The following is a 17,979-nucleotide window of genomic DNA, read 5'->3' as shown; positions in this document are numbered from 1 at the left end:
TCCTGTTGTCTGCAAGATGTAGCACTCTCAGATCCAGCACCATGTCTGCCTGCACACTGCCATGCTCCCGTTCATGAACTGAACCTCTGAAACTGTAAGCAAGCCCCCTCAATGAAATGTTTTCCTTTTAAGAGTTGCCATGGTCATGGGGTCTCCTTACAACAATAGTAAACCCTAACACAGTACCCATACGTTTTCATCATTTGATACCAAAAGTATCCATTTGATGTATTAACTAGGATGCTGACATTCGGTAGAAATAGTCTACAGTCAGTTGAAGAGTGAATTAGAGGTTTTTTTTTTAAACTAAATAGATCATTGTCTCAGGAACGTTCTATGTGAATCTGGGCATGGTGGTACATGCCAGTAATCCCAGTGCCTTGTGCACAGAGGTAGTCTAATCAAAAGCTGAAGGTCATAGGGCTAGAGTACATAGTACTTTTCCAGAGGACAGAGTTAAATTCCCAGCACAAATTTCTGATAGCTATAAGGGTAGCTTCGGGAGATTTGATACCTCCAGCTTCCTCAAAAATTCATACATGTGCACATATCACTCCCACATGTACTTGCAATTAAAAATAAAATGAATCTGTGGATTGGAGAGGTGCCCCAGCAGTGAAGAGCACTGACTACTCTCCCAGAGGACCTAGATTCAATTCCTAGCACCCACATAGCAGCCCATAGCCATAACTGTAAGTATAGTACTAGAGGATCTAGTGCCCTCTTGTGGCCTCTGAGGGCACTGCACACACCACAAGGTACACATCCCTGCATGCAGGTTAAACAACCATATACATGAAAAAAAAACCTAAGTATTTTTTTCATACAATACATTTTGATCATATTCTTTTCCCTCCCCCCCCATGTCTTCCTACATTCTACCTAACCCTCTACCCAAAGGAGAGAGGAAAAAAAAAACAAGAACAGAAAATAAACAATAATAAAACAAAACTCGCATAAAAAGAAAAAACATCAAACCATAACAAAAAGACACACAGAAAACTGTGGAGTCTGTTTAGTGTTGATCAACAACTCCTGATCATGTGGCCTACCTTGGAGTATAGTTGATATATCCACTGTCACTGTTTTGGAGAAAACTGATTTTCCCTCTCCTGTGAAATAAGGAAAGGGGCCAGATTCCTGAGTGTTAGCATTCTTAGGAGATAAATCATGTAAAAGAAGATCAAAGACATAAGACAGCTAGGTAGACCCCAGGTTGTGGTCAGGGAGTTGGGTATTTCAGCAAGGATTTCTTGGGTAGGGATCAGAGGGAGCTGGAAGTATCAAGGGAAGGCCATCACAGCATATGGAGACTGAACGTTGAGTTGTTAGCAGGTACCTTATAATCACCTAGAGTGGGGAGAATGATTTGGCCAAAGGAAGATGGACTAGGTCTCCAATGAAGAGAGGCTTTATTTACATTGGCATGTAGGAGGAGGAGTTGTCTGGAAGAGCTGTACACTTGCTCACCTTATCTTACCTCTAGGTGCATGGGTGGTAGGGGAAAGAAACCTACCCTAGAGATGGCTTCTGGGTGCTCATGTCTGCAGGGGAGAATTAGGAAGGTGAACAGATGCCAGCACTTGTCAGACTTGAATGTGTACCCCAGCCGCTGAGGCTCTTGACAAAAGTCAGGTATGATGAATAGCCCAATGGCATTTAACACATCAGTCACCACCACTGCTATCTCTTGTTCAACCATCACCTCTATATAGTTCCCACACATTTGCTTCACCCACAAAGGAAACTTACTGAACAGCTGTGTGAATGCACGGATTAAGATTCACGGGACTAGTCTCAAAATAGGTTAATGTAACTGTATTCGGGAGAATGCACTTACCCAAGAATCTCCAAGGAGTCACCAGGCTGCCCTCTGTGACATGACTGGAAACAGGAGAGAGCCACCTGTTCCGATCCCAGACCTAAGACCCACTCTCTGACAAGTCTGCTACAGGTGCAGGCAGGGTGGATATCTCACTACAGTCCCCCTTTTAGAAAAAGAAAATAGCAAATAGCAAGTATGTTCTAGGAGAAGGAAAAGTAAGAACATACACAGTTAAGCCCTATCGCCAGCGAAGCAACTAGAGCAAATGGCAAGAACTACATATCCAGTCCTAGGGTAAAGGCATAGCAGAGATTACTATAGAGCTTTCCTAAGCTGGAAAGTTTAAGTCTTGCACCTAATATCTCTATCTGTCCATTCCTTTCCCACCTCAGCTTCCGGGAACCACTATATTTTCGGTCTCTATGAATTTCATTATTTAGGTGCCTCATAAGGAATTTGTCTGTGCATGAGTGTCTCCCTCCCTCCCACCCCTCCCCCCTTTTCGATGGACATGTAGGCAGTTTCTGTTGGGTAGCTGTAGTTGGTAGTTTGTCATTCCTCTTTCATTCCCTAAATCTCAGCTCCCTGCCTTTCTTCCTGTTGCTTCAACTTGTCAGGCTGGTTTCTGCCTTGGGACCATTATTACATTCGTGTTGCTGGGACTGTCCTTGTCCTGGATCTTTCTGTGGCTTGCTGGTGATACTCATTCTTACAGCTCAGATATTGCACCCTCAGAGAAGCCATCCTTGGTTATGGTATCAAAAGTAACTGAGCTTCCAGTACTTTCTATTCAGCACACTATTGTAGTGTCTCCATAGTACATATCACTGCCAGAAATGAAGAAGTATTTGGAGAATTGACACTTTTAGTACTGTGCTGTGGACTCTGGACTCATTATCAAAATAGCTTCTGAATTCCTAAAATGTACCAATTGTATTAAAAATGCGGTTACCAAAATATTTTAAAATTATGTTTTAGTAACCCATAAACTTCTTTGTTAAGTCCTGAAATAGCAGTATCTATTTGCAGACTTCATAATTATCAGAATATAGAAACTATGACAGATGTAGATGCTATTTTGACAGATAAGCAGCCACTGGACCAGGAATAGAAAATATGAGTGATTCCTACTGGATAGAAAAATCACAGGTGCTACAAACAACACTATAGATTATTGCCTTGGTTTCTAACTGAAGAAACTGCCAAAGTGCAGTTAGAGATGTATTTTGTTCCTGTTCAAGTTTGGGGATTCTCTAAATTCTATTTATAAGCTCATTGGAGGTCTGTGGGCTCCATTAGAATTGTATGAATAGGGCTGGAGAGGTGGTCCAGCAGTTAAGAGCATTGGTTATTCTTGCAGAGGACACAGGTTCAATTCCCAGCATCCACATGGGTCCTTACAACTATCTGTAACTTCAGTCCCAGGGGATCCATCACCCTCTCTGGCCTACATGGACTCAAGACATGCATGTGATGCATGGACATATATGCAGGCACAACTCCTATACATGTTAGAAGAGAAGAATTGCGTGGGTGGTCCATAAAAGTCTTGAACTTGTTGCCTCAAAAGGGGAAAGATTAATTGGAGTGATGAGGAAGGGTCGAGTCTGCCAGGGAAGAAAGCTGTCCTCTACAGCCCTCCATGGAACTAGGGTGTGGGTCATCTAGAAATGTACTCTCGGGAGGGGCATGAGAAAAGCAGTGCCTTGAAGAAAAAAAGAAACAGTTGGCAATGTGGCTGCACACAGAAGTGAGGATTTTCTTTGCCCCAGAATGGAGTTCAGTAAGGATAGCAACATGTGGAGAAGAGATGGCCACTGTGGGAAGATCAGCCGTGGGGGCAGGGGTGAAAGAACTCAGAGCAGTAGGTGGAATCCTTGCTGTATGTCAGACAGCAGGCCAGACACTGATGATACAAAGCTGACTGACACAAAGATGAGTCACCCATCTTTCAGATCCCTTGAAACCAAACCCTGGTGGCTGATTGGCTGGTTTGACTGGTCTGATGTCTGTACCTCTTCAGAGACTCTGAGAGCCAGGGGCAGTTGGAATAAGATGAACACAGCGTTTCAGTGCTTCAAGAGGAAGGAAGTGAGAAAATCTGCTATCTCCTCCACCCCTTTGTGTGAAACAAAAACTTTTTAAAAAGGAGTTATGTAATGGCGGAAAGCAAAGCCTTGCCCTGGTCATATAATTCAAAGCAGCTACCCATCTAAAAATTAGCTACGTCTGAGGAATGCGCCCTCTACTCTCACTATGAATTCTTCAGGAATCTTCTATGACTCTTTGCTGCCAAGGGATCATTTGTGTTTCAAAACAGTCTTGGCTGGGGCGGCAGGGGGGTGGAATCAAAGAAAGAAAGAAAGAAAGAGCAGTATTTTTAGATTTTTTTCCTTTGGGGTGCCAGAGATACCCTGCACCTGGGTCTCTTCCTGTATGCAGCTCTCAGGATGCAGGATGCAGGGTTGTGTGATTCTCTTTTTAAATGCTGCTTTCCTCCCCTTTCCTCGGGGGTTCTTTCACGAAGGCTCAGGTGGGGAGCTGCTGCAGGTGGGAGGGGTTGCTTGGTCTCATACCTTCCTTTGATCATGTTCTCTTCTGACAGTGGGATCTGAAAACTCCCTGCCCTGGGCTGAGGTAATGAGCCTCTTCTTCCCTGAAGGGGGGCAGCATCTCCAGTGGAGAGACCGCATGCAAACCGAGGAGCGGAGGCGAGGCATAGGGCTGAAACTGAGATGACCCAGTTAGAGCAGAAAGATGATGTGGCCGAGAGTGAAGCAGAGGCAGGTGAGATGGCTCAGCGGATAAAGATGCTTGCCATCAAGCTGGGGACCCGAGTTCCTCCATCCTTGGATCTGTCGGGGTGAAGGGAGAGAACTGACTCACACAAGCTGTCATGTGACTTCCACACTTACACCACACACCTAAACACACACACACAATAAATAAATAAGAAATTTATTTAAGAAAAAGAAAGATCACCCTTATCCAGCCTGAAAAAGAAAGAATGTTAAGACAATTGGGTGGCTTCAGTGCAGATAGGGCTAGGAAGAAAGAAAGAAGTTTCCAGAATGGCACAGGACAGGGAGGAGGAGTGGGCTGGCTATTCTTTTTAAGTTTTAAAAATTAGCATATATTAATTACACATGATTCTGAGTCTTTTGTGCATGTAGATAGTGTATTTTTATTATATTCACTCCCCATTACCCTCTTTTGTCCCCTCCCATTGATCTCCTTTCTCTTCCCAAGTAGCCCCTCCTTTACTTTTATTTTTATTTATTTTTTATTTATTTTTCAGTTTAAATTTAGATAAGAAACAAGGTTGCTTCACAAGTCAGTTCCAGGTCCCTCTCCCTTTCCCTTCCCTACTCCCGTGCCCTTCCCCCCATTATCCCCTCATTTCCCCAGGGAGGGTGAGGCACTCCATGGGGGTGTCCATAGTCTGTCATTTCATACAGGGCAGGGCCTAGACCCTTCCCCAAGAGTTCAGGGTGAGAGTGCACCTCACATTGTTCTATGGGAGTCCAAAGTCCATGTGTATACTTGGGATGGGTATTGATCTGCTGCCCAAGGCTCAATAGATTCCCTAGGCCTCCTCACTGACACCCAGATTCAGGGGGTCTTGATCAGTCCCATGCTGGATTCCCAGGCTGATGCCTGGGATTCAAGAGTCAACCTTTGTCAGGTCAGCTGTTTCTGGGGGTTAAACCAGCCCAGTCTTAATCCCAGTACCGAGCTGAACTCAAGAAAGCCAGTACTTTTATTTTTTAATAGAGGTATTTTAGTAGTTACATTTTCATTTATTTATATGTGTATGTGTACACGTGCTCACACTCATGTGCACATATTTATACATACCACAATGCATGTATAAAGGTCAGAGGACAACCACAAGAGCTAGTTTCTCCTTTTATCATGTGTGCTCTGGGAATCAAACTCAGGTCCTCGGGCTTGATGGCAGGTGTCCTTAACCACTGAGCCATCTCTCCAGCTCTCTTTTCTAGTTTTATGCCTTTGTGTGTATGTGTAAACCGGTAAGATTAATTAGGGTTACTTATAGGAGCATAGATAAAGGATTAGTTACAGAAGCATGGGCAACTCACCAGTGGCTACACTACTGAAGAAAGTATCTTTCCCTCCCTTAGCAACTACTATAGACCTTCAGCTCACTGATGTTTAGGCCATGCTGAATCAGGTGTAGTGGTAAACATATGTAATTCTAGTACTCGGGAAGCAGAGGTAGAAGGTTCGTGAGTTTGAGGCCAGCCTGAGCTACATGAATTCCACACCAGCTTAGGCTATTGTCTTAGTCAGGGTTTCTATGCGAAGAGACACCATGACAATGCCAACTCTTTTATTATTATTATTATTATTATTATTATTATTATTATTATTATTATTAATACAGTGTTCTGTCTGCAAGTATTCCTGCAGGTCAGAAGAGGGCACCAGATCTCATTACAGATGGTTGTGAGTCATCATGTAGTTGCTGGGAATTAACTCAGGACCTCTGGAAGACCAGCTAGTGTTCTTAACCACTGAGCCATCTCTCCAGTCCCATAATGCCAACTCTCTTATAACGGAAAACATTTCATTGTGGTGGCGCGATTATAGTCCAAAGGTTTAGTCCATTATCATCATGGCAGGACATGGCAACATGCAGGCAGACCTGGTGCTAGAGAAAGCTGAGAGTTCATACATGTTGACTCACGGGCTGCAGGAAGTGGTCTGACCTACTGGGCGTGGCTTGAGCATATGTGAGCCCTCAGAGCCCACCTCCCCAGCGACACACTTAATCCAACAAGGCCACATCTTCTAATAGTGTCCCTTTGGGGGACATTTTCTTTCAAAGCACTACAGCTATGCAGCAAGACATCATCTCAAAAAATAAACAGATAGAACTGTGCATGGTGGTGCACACCTTTAATCCTGGCACTGGGGATACAAAGACAGGCAGATCTCTGTGAGTTCGAGGCCAGCCTGGTGTACATAGCGTGTTCCAGACCAACCAAGGCTATACTGAGATCCTGTTTCAAAACAAACCAACCAACCAACCAACAAATAAATGTCTTGTTGAGTCAAGGAGGCTGCCTAGGGGAGCGTTCCATGGATTCTCAATGAGCTGGGGTTCCTGTATAGAAGCTGGAGGAAGTATATTTATCAAATTTTGTCCGTGTGCTTAGATGAGAAGTGGAAAAATATGTGACTGTCAAGGTTGTTAATTGGGATGCTTCACTCATTGCTGCAAGAATGAGCAAAGATCCCACAGCACTGTGACACAATCCCCCAGCATGGGTCACAGAGAGGTCGCGTATCCTCAGCTTCAGTGCAAAGGCAGGATGTGACAGGGAGATGCAGGAAGCATCTAATGGGCTTAGACTGAGGGCTCAACTACAGATCCCATCGGTGGGTTCCACGTTGCCTTGGGGCCTGCTGGGAGATAAAGACTTTCCCTTTACAGGTCCTGTCCTTCAGGGAGACACAGTGACTCTCAGAGAATATTGATTCCCATGAATCAGCAGCAAACAATCCAATGCCATGTGTAGGTTTTTTTTTTTTTTGGTTTTACGAGACAAGGTTTCTCTGTATTGTTTTGGAGGCTGTCGGTCCAGCCTGGCCTTGAACTCACAGAGATCCTCCTGCCTCTGCTTCCCGAGTGCTGGGATTAAAGGCGTGCGCCACCACTACCCGGCCATGTGTAGGTTTTTACACTGCTGGGTTACACAAGGGATTTTGGGCATTAGTAGAGAAGGCCATAGGAAGGAGGCAATAAACTGAGCCCTGACTTGTGCGGAGGCAGTGAAGAAATAAATTGGGCTCATGTGTGAACCAAGAAGGCAGCCAAAGCTGTCGGTATAAGAGAAAACATGGAGAAGCCCAACTAGATGTGGGAGGTCCAATTACAGAGGACACTGCATTTCTAACCGGGACTGAGTATGTCAAAATCCAAGCAAACACTGATGCCATGTCTCTCCTCTCCTCTCTAGCTATAAGCCCATCGTGGAATTCATAGATGCTCAGTTTGAGGCCTACCTGCAGGAGGAGCTGAAGATCCGGAGAGTACTGCACACCTACCACGACTCCCGAATCCATGTCTGCTTGTACTTCATCGCCCCCACAGGACATTCACTTAAGTCTCTGGACCTAGTAACCATGAAGAAGCTGGACAGTAAGGTATGACGCAGGAGCTGGGGCTGAGCAAGCTGGCCTCTTAATTGATCTAATATATAAGGAATGCTGGATTCCAGCAGAGGTTTTGTAGCATCCTAATCCAATCCTTTGTTCCCTTCCTCATAAGGATGATGTTGCAGATCCTGCATTTGTGCCATATGTTTTGCCATCTGGGTTCCTAGTATTAGGATGGATTTGTCCTAAGTGTTTTGGAAATAAGAATGAATGAATGTAAGGAAGGTGGCTGTTTAAGTCTAAGGGCATTGGTTTTGGCGATAGAAAAGTGTTATTCTTTCCTTATTTTTGTAAAGATGTATTTTATTTTATGTTTTCAAGCACTTCACCCGCATGTATGTTTATCTATGCACCACTTGCATGCCTGGTGCTGAAAGAGTTCAAAAGAGGATGTCGGACTTCCTAGAAACTGGAGTTGACGATGGTTATGGTCCACCATGTGGGTGCTGGAAACCAAACGTAGGTCTTCTGCAAGAGCAAGGAGTGCTCTAAACTGCTAGTCCATCCCTCTAACCATGCACAAGGCCCTAGAGTTGATTCCCAGCACTATAAAAACAAGACAAATTCAGCATTCGGTTCTTTAAAAAGTCTAATTACTAGGATTTTTCTTTCCTAACATTTGTCATGTGCCAGACACTATGTACTTATATATGTTATTTCACCTTTTTTTTCTTTTCCATTTGTATATGTATGCATATTGGTTGTGTGTGCATGCATGATTGCTTGCGTGTATGTGCTCGAATGTATGCGCATGCGCACATGGGTGCTATGTGGAGCTTGAAGGCCGATGTCAGAATCATCCTCAATCATCTATCTTCCACCTTATTCATTGAGGCAGAATCTCACCCAATTCAGAATTCAACTATATATGGCTCATCTTTCTAAATAGCTAGCTTGCTCTGGGAGTTCCCTGTCTTGGCCTTCTGAGGCTTAATTATGGGCAGGTTCTGGGGATCCGCACTCTGGCGCTCACGCTTAGGCAGCAAGGGCTCAGCCACTGGACCTTGTTTTGTTGTTGTTGTTTGTTTTTGTTTTTAGCAAATGGTGTTTTGTTGCATTTTAATTTTAAATTTTTGTTTCTCTTTAATCAATTTTTTCATATAATATATTTTGATCATTCTTTTATCCTTCAACTCCTCCCTACCTCTCCACCCACAGTTCCGTGTCTTCTTTCTCCCTCTCTCTCTCTCTCTCTCTCTCTCTCTCTCTCATATATATATATATATATATATATATCATTAAAAATAAAAACAACCCCCTCAAATCACAAAACGGAAAGAAACTTCATGAAAACAGAAACTAAATATGTAAGTATAAGATCAATAAGACAAAAAAATAATCAAACAAAGCAGTATGAGACAAGTCTACAAAAACACCATTGAGTTCACTGTGTGCTGATCATCTACTGCTGTGCATGGGGGTATCCTAAAGTTAATATACTCAGTGAGACTCGATGAGGAAAAAACAAGTTTTCCTTTGCAAGTAGGTATCAGTTATAGATAGTTTCTTGGTTAGAGATGGAGCCTGTGTTTACGTCTCCTCTCTCAGCCATGGGATCCTGTATGGGTTGAACCTGTGCATGCTGCTACAGGCGGTGAGTGCACATGCGCAGCAGTCCCATTGTCCGGACAACACTGTTTCCTTGGAGTCATCTGTCACCTCTGGCTTTTACAGTCTTTCTACTTCCTCTTCCAAATAGATCCCTAAGCCCTGAGGGGAGGAGTTTGATGAAGACATCCCTTTTAGGACTGAGTGCTCCAAAGTCTCACTTCTGCACATTGTCCAGTTATGGTTGTCTGTGTTAGTTCCCATCTTCTGCAAGAAGAAGCTTCTCTGGTGATGGCTGAGCAAGGCCCTGATCTATGGGTATAACAGAATGTAGCCAGCAGTCATTTTATTGCAGTGTTCTTTTAGCAGAACTGTAGTATTTATTTTTTCCCTAGGCCCATGACCTATCCAGTCTCAGGTCTAGCAGTGTCAGGCATGAGTTCCATCTCATGGAGTGGTCCTTAAGTCCCCTTAGACAGTGGCTGGTTACCTCCACAACATTTGTGCCGCTATTGCACCAGCGTATCACATAGGCAGGTGACCATTGTCGTTTGCAGGGTTTGTAGTTTGGTGGGTGGCTGCCTTTCTCCTTCGGTAGTGTGCAAAGTAATTCCAGTACCATGAACACTAGTCAATAGGGATGAAGGCTCTAGTTAGGCACCAGCTCAACCTCTCCATGTTCGATGAGATATGTTAGTATTGTCTTCAGCAATAAGGACTGGACCCTGTTTTATCCTTCTAATCATCTAGTATATTCAGTTACTTCAGGTTTTACATGTGAGGTCAGTGAAGCACAGAGAGGCAAGTAGTTTGCTCAAGGACAGACAACTTGTAAAGGAGTTGAGATTTGCCTTTAGCTCTAACTACAAGTTGTTTTAGTATACAAAATTCTAATTTACACGTAGTCATTTGGTAGCATAGCCACTATAAAAACTGAATGTCAGCTATAATCAGAATAAAAGCAATTTTTCCATTTTTGCAACAATGAGCTCACTGCTCATGAATAATAGGCTGCTCCTGAAATGCCTTCATGCCCAGCATCGCCCTGTATAGGGCAATGGCAAACCATGCGGCAAGTAGTCTGTGGGGTGGGCTGGATTGGGTAAGTAGTTTTGACTTATGTTTATTGCGTACTAATGAGAACTTGGCAAAAAATGAAAAGGAGACTTGGATTTGCCTGCTGTTCATCTTGGCAAAGATTCTGATATCTTGACCCCAGACTACAAGAGCCATAATACAAGGTCTTGTCTTTGACCAGCACCCCAAGCTATGTAGTATGAGTATTTAGGGGACTTTGAAAACACAAAAGACATGAGACTTCTTCCGTTCTAGAGCTCCCACACTCTCCTTTCAGGGTCCATGGCCTGAGCACCATTCCTGCTGCCCCAATGGGGTTTTCAAGCAGGAACAACTCCATTTTCTGCAGGAACCTGAGCTTAAGTGTGCTCTGTCTCTCAAAGCCACACACATGTCAAATTTCTTTATCTTTGACAGTAAAAGCTTCCACTCTTTCTGGGGGGAGTTCAAGGATCAGGTTTCTGGTGAGTTGAAATTTTGGGGTGGCACTAGGCCTTTTTCTTGCATTCAGACCTACTTTCTTTGCTGAGAAACAAATAATATGACTCCAGCATTATAACTTGTGGGGGTGGGGTGGGGTGGTGGTAAAACAGGATCTCGTGTAGCTTAAGCTACTCTCAGACTCTCTATGTAGCTGAACATGACCTTGAACTGATCCTCCCACCTCTCCAGTGCTGGGATTACAGGGGGCGCTGAAGATGGAAGTGACGGCCCAGCTCATGCTAAGCTATCATCCGAGCAACTGAGCTGTATCCCAGCCCAGCCCCAGTCTACCATTTCTGCATCTGTTTCCTGTCACATTAGCGCTACTGGGTCTTCAGTGCCTAACTGGCTGCTGCATGAGAGCCACATGCTCATCCTCACCAAGTTCTGTCCCTGCTTTCTTTTCCTCTCCTCCCATGTGGATCCATGTTACATCTGGCTGGGGAAAGCCCAGGTTGGACAGGTTGGGACAAGTTACTGTTACCAATGAATGTCCACCTGTCACCTTGGCAACCACAGATTCTTTGTCATTTTTATTTTTCCTCTTTGAATCACCCCAGCAATGACCTTGATTCCAAGGAATCACACGGCTCACCAACTTAGATCTGAAACTGGCAGATACCTCATAGTTGCTACTAGCCTTGGGAATGAGGCTGACTTTTTTTTTTTGGTTTTTACGAGACAGGGTTTCTCTGTATTGTTTTGGAGGCTGTCGGTCCAGCCCAGCCTCGAACTCACGGAGATCCGCCTGCCTCTGCCTCCCGAGTGCTGGGATTAAAGGCGTGTGCCACCACCGCCCGACGAGGCTGACTTTTATTTGAATCTCAGTTCTGTTACTTATCTGCCCCGTGGCCTTGGGCAAGTTATTTAACCTCTGTGTGGTTCAGTTTCACATGGGTAAAACATTAGCAATAGCACCTTCTGGGAAAGTTATTGTTATGATTAATTTTGCTAAGTCATTCATAGGGAACTTAGTTCAGCAGCCAACACATAGTAAGTACGCTTTGTTCCTCCTTTTCCTAGGTGAATATCATCCCCATCATTGCCAAATCAGATGCCATCTCTAAGAGTGAGCTGACAAAGTTCAAGATCAAAATCACCAGTGAACTTGTGAGCAATGGAGTCCAGATCTATCAGTTCCCCACGGATGATGAGTCAGTGGCCGAGATCAATGGAACCATGAATGTGAGTGGGAACACAGGGTTCAACCTTCTAGACATGTGTTCTTGGCAAGCAGGGAAGCACCGTCATCAACCATCTTAGTGTGGTAACTCTTGACTACCCGAGTCTCAGGTACTGCTGACAGAGGATCCAGAACCCAAATAACTGGCCCAAGGCTGAGTGTGGAGTGGGAATTCAGGCCTCTCCTTCCACTCTCCCCCTCATCATTTTTTGCTCATGTCTATGTTCATATGTGTGTACAGGTGTATGTTCATGTGTGTAGAGACTGGAGGTTGACATGGGGTATCTCCCTCAATCACTCTCCACTATGTCTACTGTGGTAAGGTCTCTTGCTGAAAGCAGATCTCTCCATACCTCCTAGTCCAGAAGGCCATCTTGCCCTGGGGATCTTCCCCTGTCTCTGCCTTCTAAGTACTAGGAATACAGGTAGCTGCTGTGCCCGGCCAACTTTTGTGTGAATGCCAAGGATCTGAACTCAAATCCTCAAGATGATCAGGCAAGTATTTAATCCACTGTGCCACCCCCAGCCTCAAAATTACCTTCTTTTGGTTTTTCGAGACAGGGTTTCTCTGTGACTTTGGAGGCTGTCCTGGAACTCAATCTGTAGACCAGATTGAACTCGAACTCACAGAGATCCGCCTGCCTCTGCCTCCCCAGTGCTAGGATCAAAGGCATGGGCCACCAACGCCCAGCTACCAAACTGCCTTCTTAATACCTGTCAGATCTAGGTCAGGCAACCTTCCAGACTGGACTGCAAGAAAGGTAAACTAGGTTTGTTCCTGACCCCAACAATGCTGGGACAGTGGGCACAGCAAAAGACATGAAGGCTGAAAAAACTGGTTGGCCTCAGAGGCACAGAGATGGACTGTTGCCCAAGAATTAAGTCCTGTTGTCATGAACTGAACAATAAGAAATAGCCATCATGATTTTTTTTAAAGATTTAATTTAATTTTATGTGTGTGGGTGTTTTGCCCGCATGTATGTAAGTGTACCATGTGTGTACAGTCTCCACGGAAGCCAGAAGAGGTCATTGGTTCATCTGAAACTGGAGTTACAGATGGATGATAGCTGCCTTGTGAGTGCCCAGAATCAAATCCGGATCCTCTGGGAGAGCAGCCAGTGTTCTTAACCACTGAGCCATCTCTCCAGCCCCAGTGATGTTATTTTTAAGCAGCAGGATTATGCTTTGCCTTATTAATTGAATGAATTTACAAAAAGAGCCCTCTTTTCTCTCCTCCCCCACCTCCCCCTACTAGAGGAATGAGTAATAACGAAGGCTGAGAGTCAAACACTCCCCCGAGCTTCTTTACAATGTGTTGACGCTGTTGCTGTGAAAGCTTCGATGTTGTGATTTCTAGGAGACAGCGAATGGCTTTCAGCAAGCCTCTGCTTCCGGGAACAGATTTCTTTTTCTCTATTGAGAGGCATCAGTTTTTCCTAATGACATAATGTCAGGGGACAGCCAAACTCAGGAAAGCCTTGTAATAAAAGCCATTTTTAGCAAACTTTTCCTGCTGCTGGTGTCCTCTAAGTTATCATTACAACATCAGCGGCTACCTCCTGTGAATTGGCCAACAAATTAGCATAGCCAGGCAGCAAGTCACTGTCTCACCTGATGGCCTTCCCACCCGCAAAATTGATCCCAGATATATCTGTGAGTAGAAGCACTTCATCAGCTGTGTGTTAGGTAGAGTCATGTTCTCTGTGACCTGCTGTGGGTATGGACAAAAATTAAAAAAGGAAAATAGTGCTGTCTTCTCCAGGAATTAGGGCATTTTGTTGGAAATGAGGGTCTGTTAGGACAAGAAAACCAGAAAAGGTGCCCAGTCTGTAGCAAAACAGGAAGTGCTTTCTGGGTGTTGCTTGCACTGATGTCTGGAAGCATCTAGTCGCCCCAGGGACCTGAGTCCCGGTAGATAGTTTCCAGACTCATTCTATGAGTCATCGAGCAGTGGTCAGCCTCATAGTTTGCTTTGCTACAAACAAATAGGAAATACATTTTCAGCAACATGAAGGCGTTCCACCAAACTATGTCACTACATTACGTATGGGTTAGGAGTGACAATTACCCTTTCTCTGTTCTCAGCTCAAGTCTGGCCTCCTGCTCAGCCTAGGGCAGATTCAACTTCAGAGTTGGAAACTTGCCATTGCTATGAAGCAGCAGTTCTCAACGATGCTGGAAAGAGATTGCTGGCCCCATGTTATACATAACAGCCCATGGTTTGTCCCTGCTTCACTTAGAACAACTAAATTAATACATGTGGTAATGCATGCCTGTGACCCCAGCTCTGAGGCAGGAGGATCATATATTCGATTCTGGCCTGGGCTACATATAGCGATCCCTCGCCTCCAAAAGAAAAGTAAGCTAAGTCTGGTAGGTTTAGGGTTATTCCTCTAAGTAGCATTGCTCAGTGTTCACTGCCTTGCATTCCATTATGATCTTTTGAATGTGAAGGGGAGAGAAGCAGCTAGGATGCCTGGGCTTGCACATGTCCGTGAGGGGCCTGTATGGGAAGCCTCTGTGTTCCAGATGCTGAATTGGGAGACAGGAGGCAGGAGTCACTGCTATAATAAACACACAAGTGCTTTGCCCACCTGCCAACACTACAACTGAGTCAAAGTCTCCAGCGAAACCATGGTATATGCAGTGGTATCAACAGAGATGGGGAGGGGTGCTTGGATGCTTATGAGAACTGGGAGCTGGCCTTTCCATCCTAAATAAGGTTCCAGATGTCCAGCCTCTGCCCACTGCACAGCCTGTTGTCATGGGAGATAGAAGAGCCTGAAGGTTTTTACCTAGTTAGAGAAGATTTGCAGCTGCCCTGTTATTCCCAAATAGGAGATATTCATGGTGAGCATGCCTGGCCTTTCCCTTGGCTTTTGGGTGGCTCTGGAAAGACTTATTTCATATTGTGGGGACAGGAGATGGGGGAGTTGAGGGAGAGGGAGAGAGTTTGCTGTGTGCTATTTTCAACCCATTCTGGGGTTGCTCTGAAAGCTATAGGCTTTAAATCTCAAAATTGTCACATTGTTTAAATTAATTCATTATTTGGAGACAGAGTCTCACTAGGTATCCCAGGATGTCCTTAAACTTGTGAGCTTCTTGCCTCAGCATCCCAATTGTCGCCATTATAGGACTTTAGTCATCGTGCCCAGCTTATTATTGCTTAGATGCAGTATTGTTGGTCTGGCATAATGATAATGACACACCTATAATCTTAACACTTGGGACGTAGAGGCAGGAGGATTGGAAGTTTAAGGTCATCCTCAGTAACACAGAGAGCTGGAGGGAGCCCTGTCTCAGAAAAATACAACAAAAATTTAAAGCTATTCTTAGAAGAGCTCGAACTGTAGCCAGGGATTAAGGAACAGACCTAGTTATATGATATATATATTCAGTGGTAGAGCATGTGCCTGACATGTGCAAAGTCCTGGGTTCAATTCCTAGGGTTGATTTTAAAAAGAAGAGCGGGCTGGAGAGATGGCTCAGAGGTTAAGAGCACTGGCTGCTCTTCCAGAGAGTCTTAGGACCCATGTAGCATGACTCCCAACCTCCTGTAACTCTAGCTCCAAGAGATCCAACCCTTTCTTCTGGCCTCTGTAGGAACCTGCACTCACATGCACATACTCACACACAGACATCCATGTACACAATGAAAACTAAACCTCTCTTCAGAAGAAGAGGGATCAGGCCTTTAGTGGTTACGTAGGCTGTAAGGGCTTCTCCCTCACTAATGAGGTCAAGAGTCTTTACAAGGGAGACTTTATGGAGAACTGAGCTAGCTTGATTGTCCACCTTCTGCAATGGGAGGTTGTAACAAGAAGAACCTCATCAGACACCCAATGAACTACTACTTTGAACTTAGATTTCCAGGCTTTAGACCTACTGTGAAAGCTATAGGCTTTAAATCTCAAATATGTCTTTATAAATTACTTTGTCTCAGGTATTTTGTTGTAGCTGTACAAAATGGACTAAGTGTATCTGGGGCCAGACTCCCAAGACAGGCCTGAGGCTATGTGTTGTGATGGACTCTGCATCTGGGAGATCAGACATCTTGGTGTCCCTCATCATAGGTTTAGATAGAGTCACCTGGGATCCCCTTATTAGTCATGTGTCAGCAGAGACCTTGTCTTGCAACTATCAAGAGTCTTCTCCCTGGGGCCACATATGAAACATCACATGTCAGCCCCCTGAAGGGACCTGAAAAAATGGGAGAAAGTCTAGCTTCCATTTGGGGTTATCATGGATAGGACCCACTAGTGTGATTTAAAGTTGAAACTCTTCTCTCTCTTGCTTGATTCCATTCTGGTTGCCATAGCCACGTGTCTTTCAAGGGCAGCATGGTCAGAGATTGTTTCCAGTGACTCCTGTCCTGTCCTTTTTAGTTGACTTCCAGCTGTTTAGCCAGGACATCGAATGAAGACCACCCTAGGTGGTTAGGGAAGGCTGGCAGCCAAAGTGTGGTGGCCTCAGTACTTACTGGGAAGGCATAGTTTAGGACATGCATGACTCTTTAAACTCTGTCCTGGCTCCCTCTGATAATAAATAAGGTTTATATTTCTAGCCCTTGGAGATGATCTGTTTGCCTGTACTTTCCAGAACCATCTATGACGCCAGTTACAAAGGAGTGTGCTGTGGGTGGTTTTATGAAGCCTTAGAACTCAATTTGGTGGGGGCTGTGTGTTTGAGAATAGTCAGAGGGCTAGGGGAATCAAATGACAGCAGTTTGAGGAAGAGGGGAAGCCAGTGACCCTGTCATTCTGAGTGTCCCTTGATGATAAAAATAACAGGCCCAAGGGAAGACTGGCATTTCCTATGCCTTTATTTTCTTCTTGTGTTTTTTCTTTCTTCTTGAGTCTAGAGAAGTGCCTCCTACTTCACACAGAGTCCTCCTCCATTGCTTAGAGCTGAGAGCCCGGGATGCAAGCAGCTGATGATACAACATGGTTTTCATTCTCACCTCGTCCCTCAGTCTAGCCCTCTGAATTCACTGCCCCTCATCTCTCCTGCAAGCACCAAGCTCATGACCCTTCTTGAACTTTCCCTTTCATCCTCTTCCCTACTCAGATAGCCCTGCCGTCCTCTATTCAAGGAGTATTTATGAAGCATCTACTATTTGCCCTTGATCACATACTATCTAACAGGATTATGAGTGTGTAATTTAGGTTTCATCAACAAGAGTACAAGTTCCCAAAGTGCAAGGAAGTGTCCTCTACTTCTTTATGTCCCTTATAGTGCGCCATCAGAGCTTATAGGTGAAGATTTGATGATGCCTTGCCCTCTAGGCTCATGGGGTCAGTGTGAGTTCTTGTCTTGGGTGGGCAAAAACAAAGGCAGTCTAGTTTAGTGGTTTTAGACTGTACCCTCAAACTCTAGAAAGAGAGCAGTGATGCCAGATTCTGTACCCCAACTCCTTCTGGTGCACATAAATCCACTTCCCAGCAACTGTGACTGATGAATATAGGTTGCTAGGTCATATATCTGCTCATGTTCCTGCTCTGCTCCCTATGTCTTCAACCATGCCGTTGTTATCTAGAACAGAGAGGCAAGAACCAGGTCTCATCCCTGCACGGCTGTGGAGCTCTGGAGCATAATAAATGCCTCTCGGTGCTGATGCTGATGCAGTGAGTGCCATCACAGAGGAAAGACCCAACGGCCTGGGGATGAGCAGCAGTTG

General features: G+C 44.7%; 1 protein-coding gene across 6 annotated transcripts in view; it reads left to right on the top strand.

Annotated features, from left to right (window-relative positions):
• Septin6 (septin 6) overlaps positions 1-17,979 on the top strand; it is a 75,425-nt gene that overhangs the window by 32,612 nt on the left and 24,834 nt on the right. For all 6 annotated transcript variants that reach the window (XM_040744553.1, XM_021234716.2, XM_021234714.2 and 3 more), the window contains exons 4-5: positions 7,813-7,999; positions 12,143-12,304. In XM_040744553.1, the coding sequence (XP_040600487.1) occupies positions 7,813-7,999; positions 12,143-12,304 (349 nt within the window). The remainder of the gene's footprint in view (positions 1-7,812; positions 8,000-12,142; positions 12,305-17,979) is intronic.

This window comes from Mesocricetus auratus, unplaced genomic scaffold, assembly GCF_017639785.1.
Source record: "Mesocricetus auratus isolate SY011 unplaced genomic scaffold, BCM_Maur_2.0 Super-Scaffold_100003, whole genome shotgun sequence".
In the NCBI taxonomy this organism is placed as follows: domain Eukaryota; kingdom Metazoa; phylum Chordata; class Mammalia; order Rodentia; family Cricetidae; genus Mesocricetus; species Mesocricetus auratus.
Note: the sequence above shows the minus strand (reverse complement) of the source record. Positions and strands in the feature narration are given on the sequence as shown.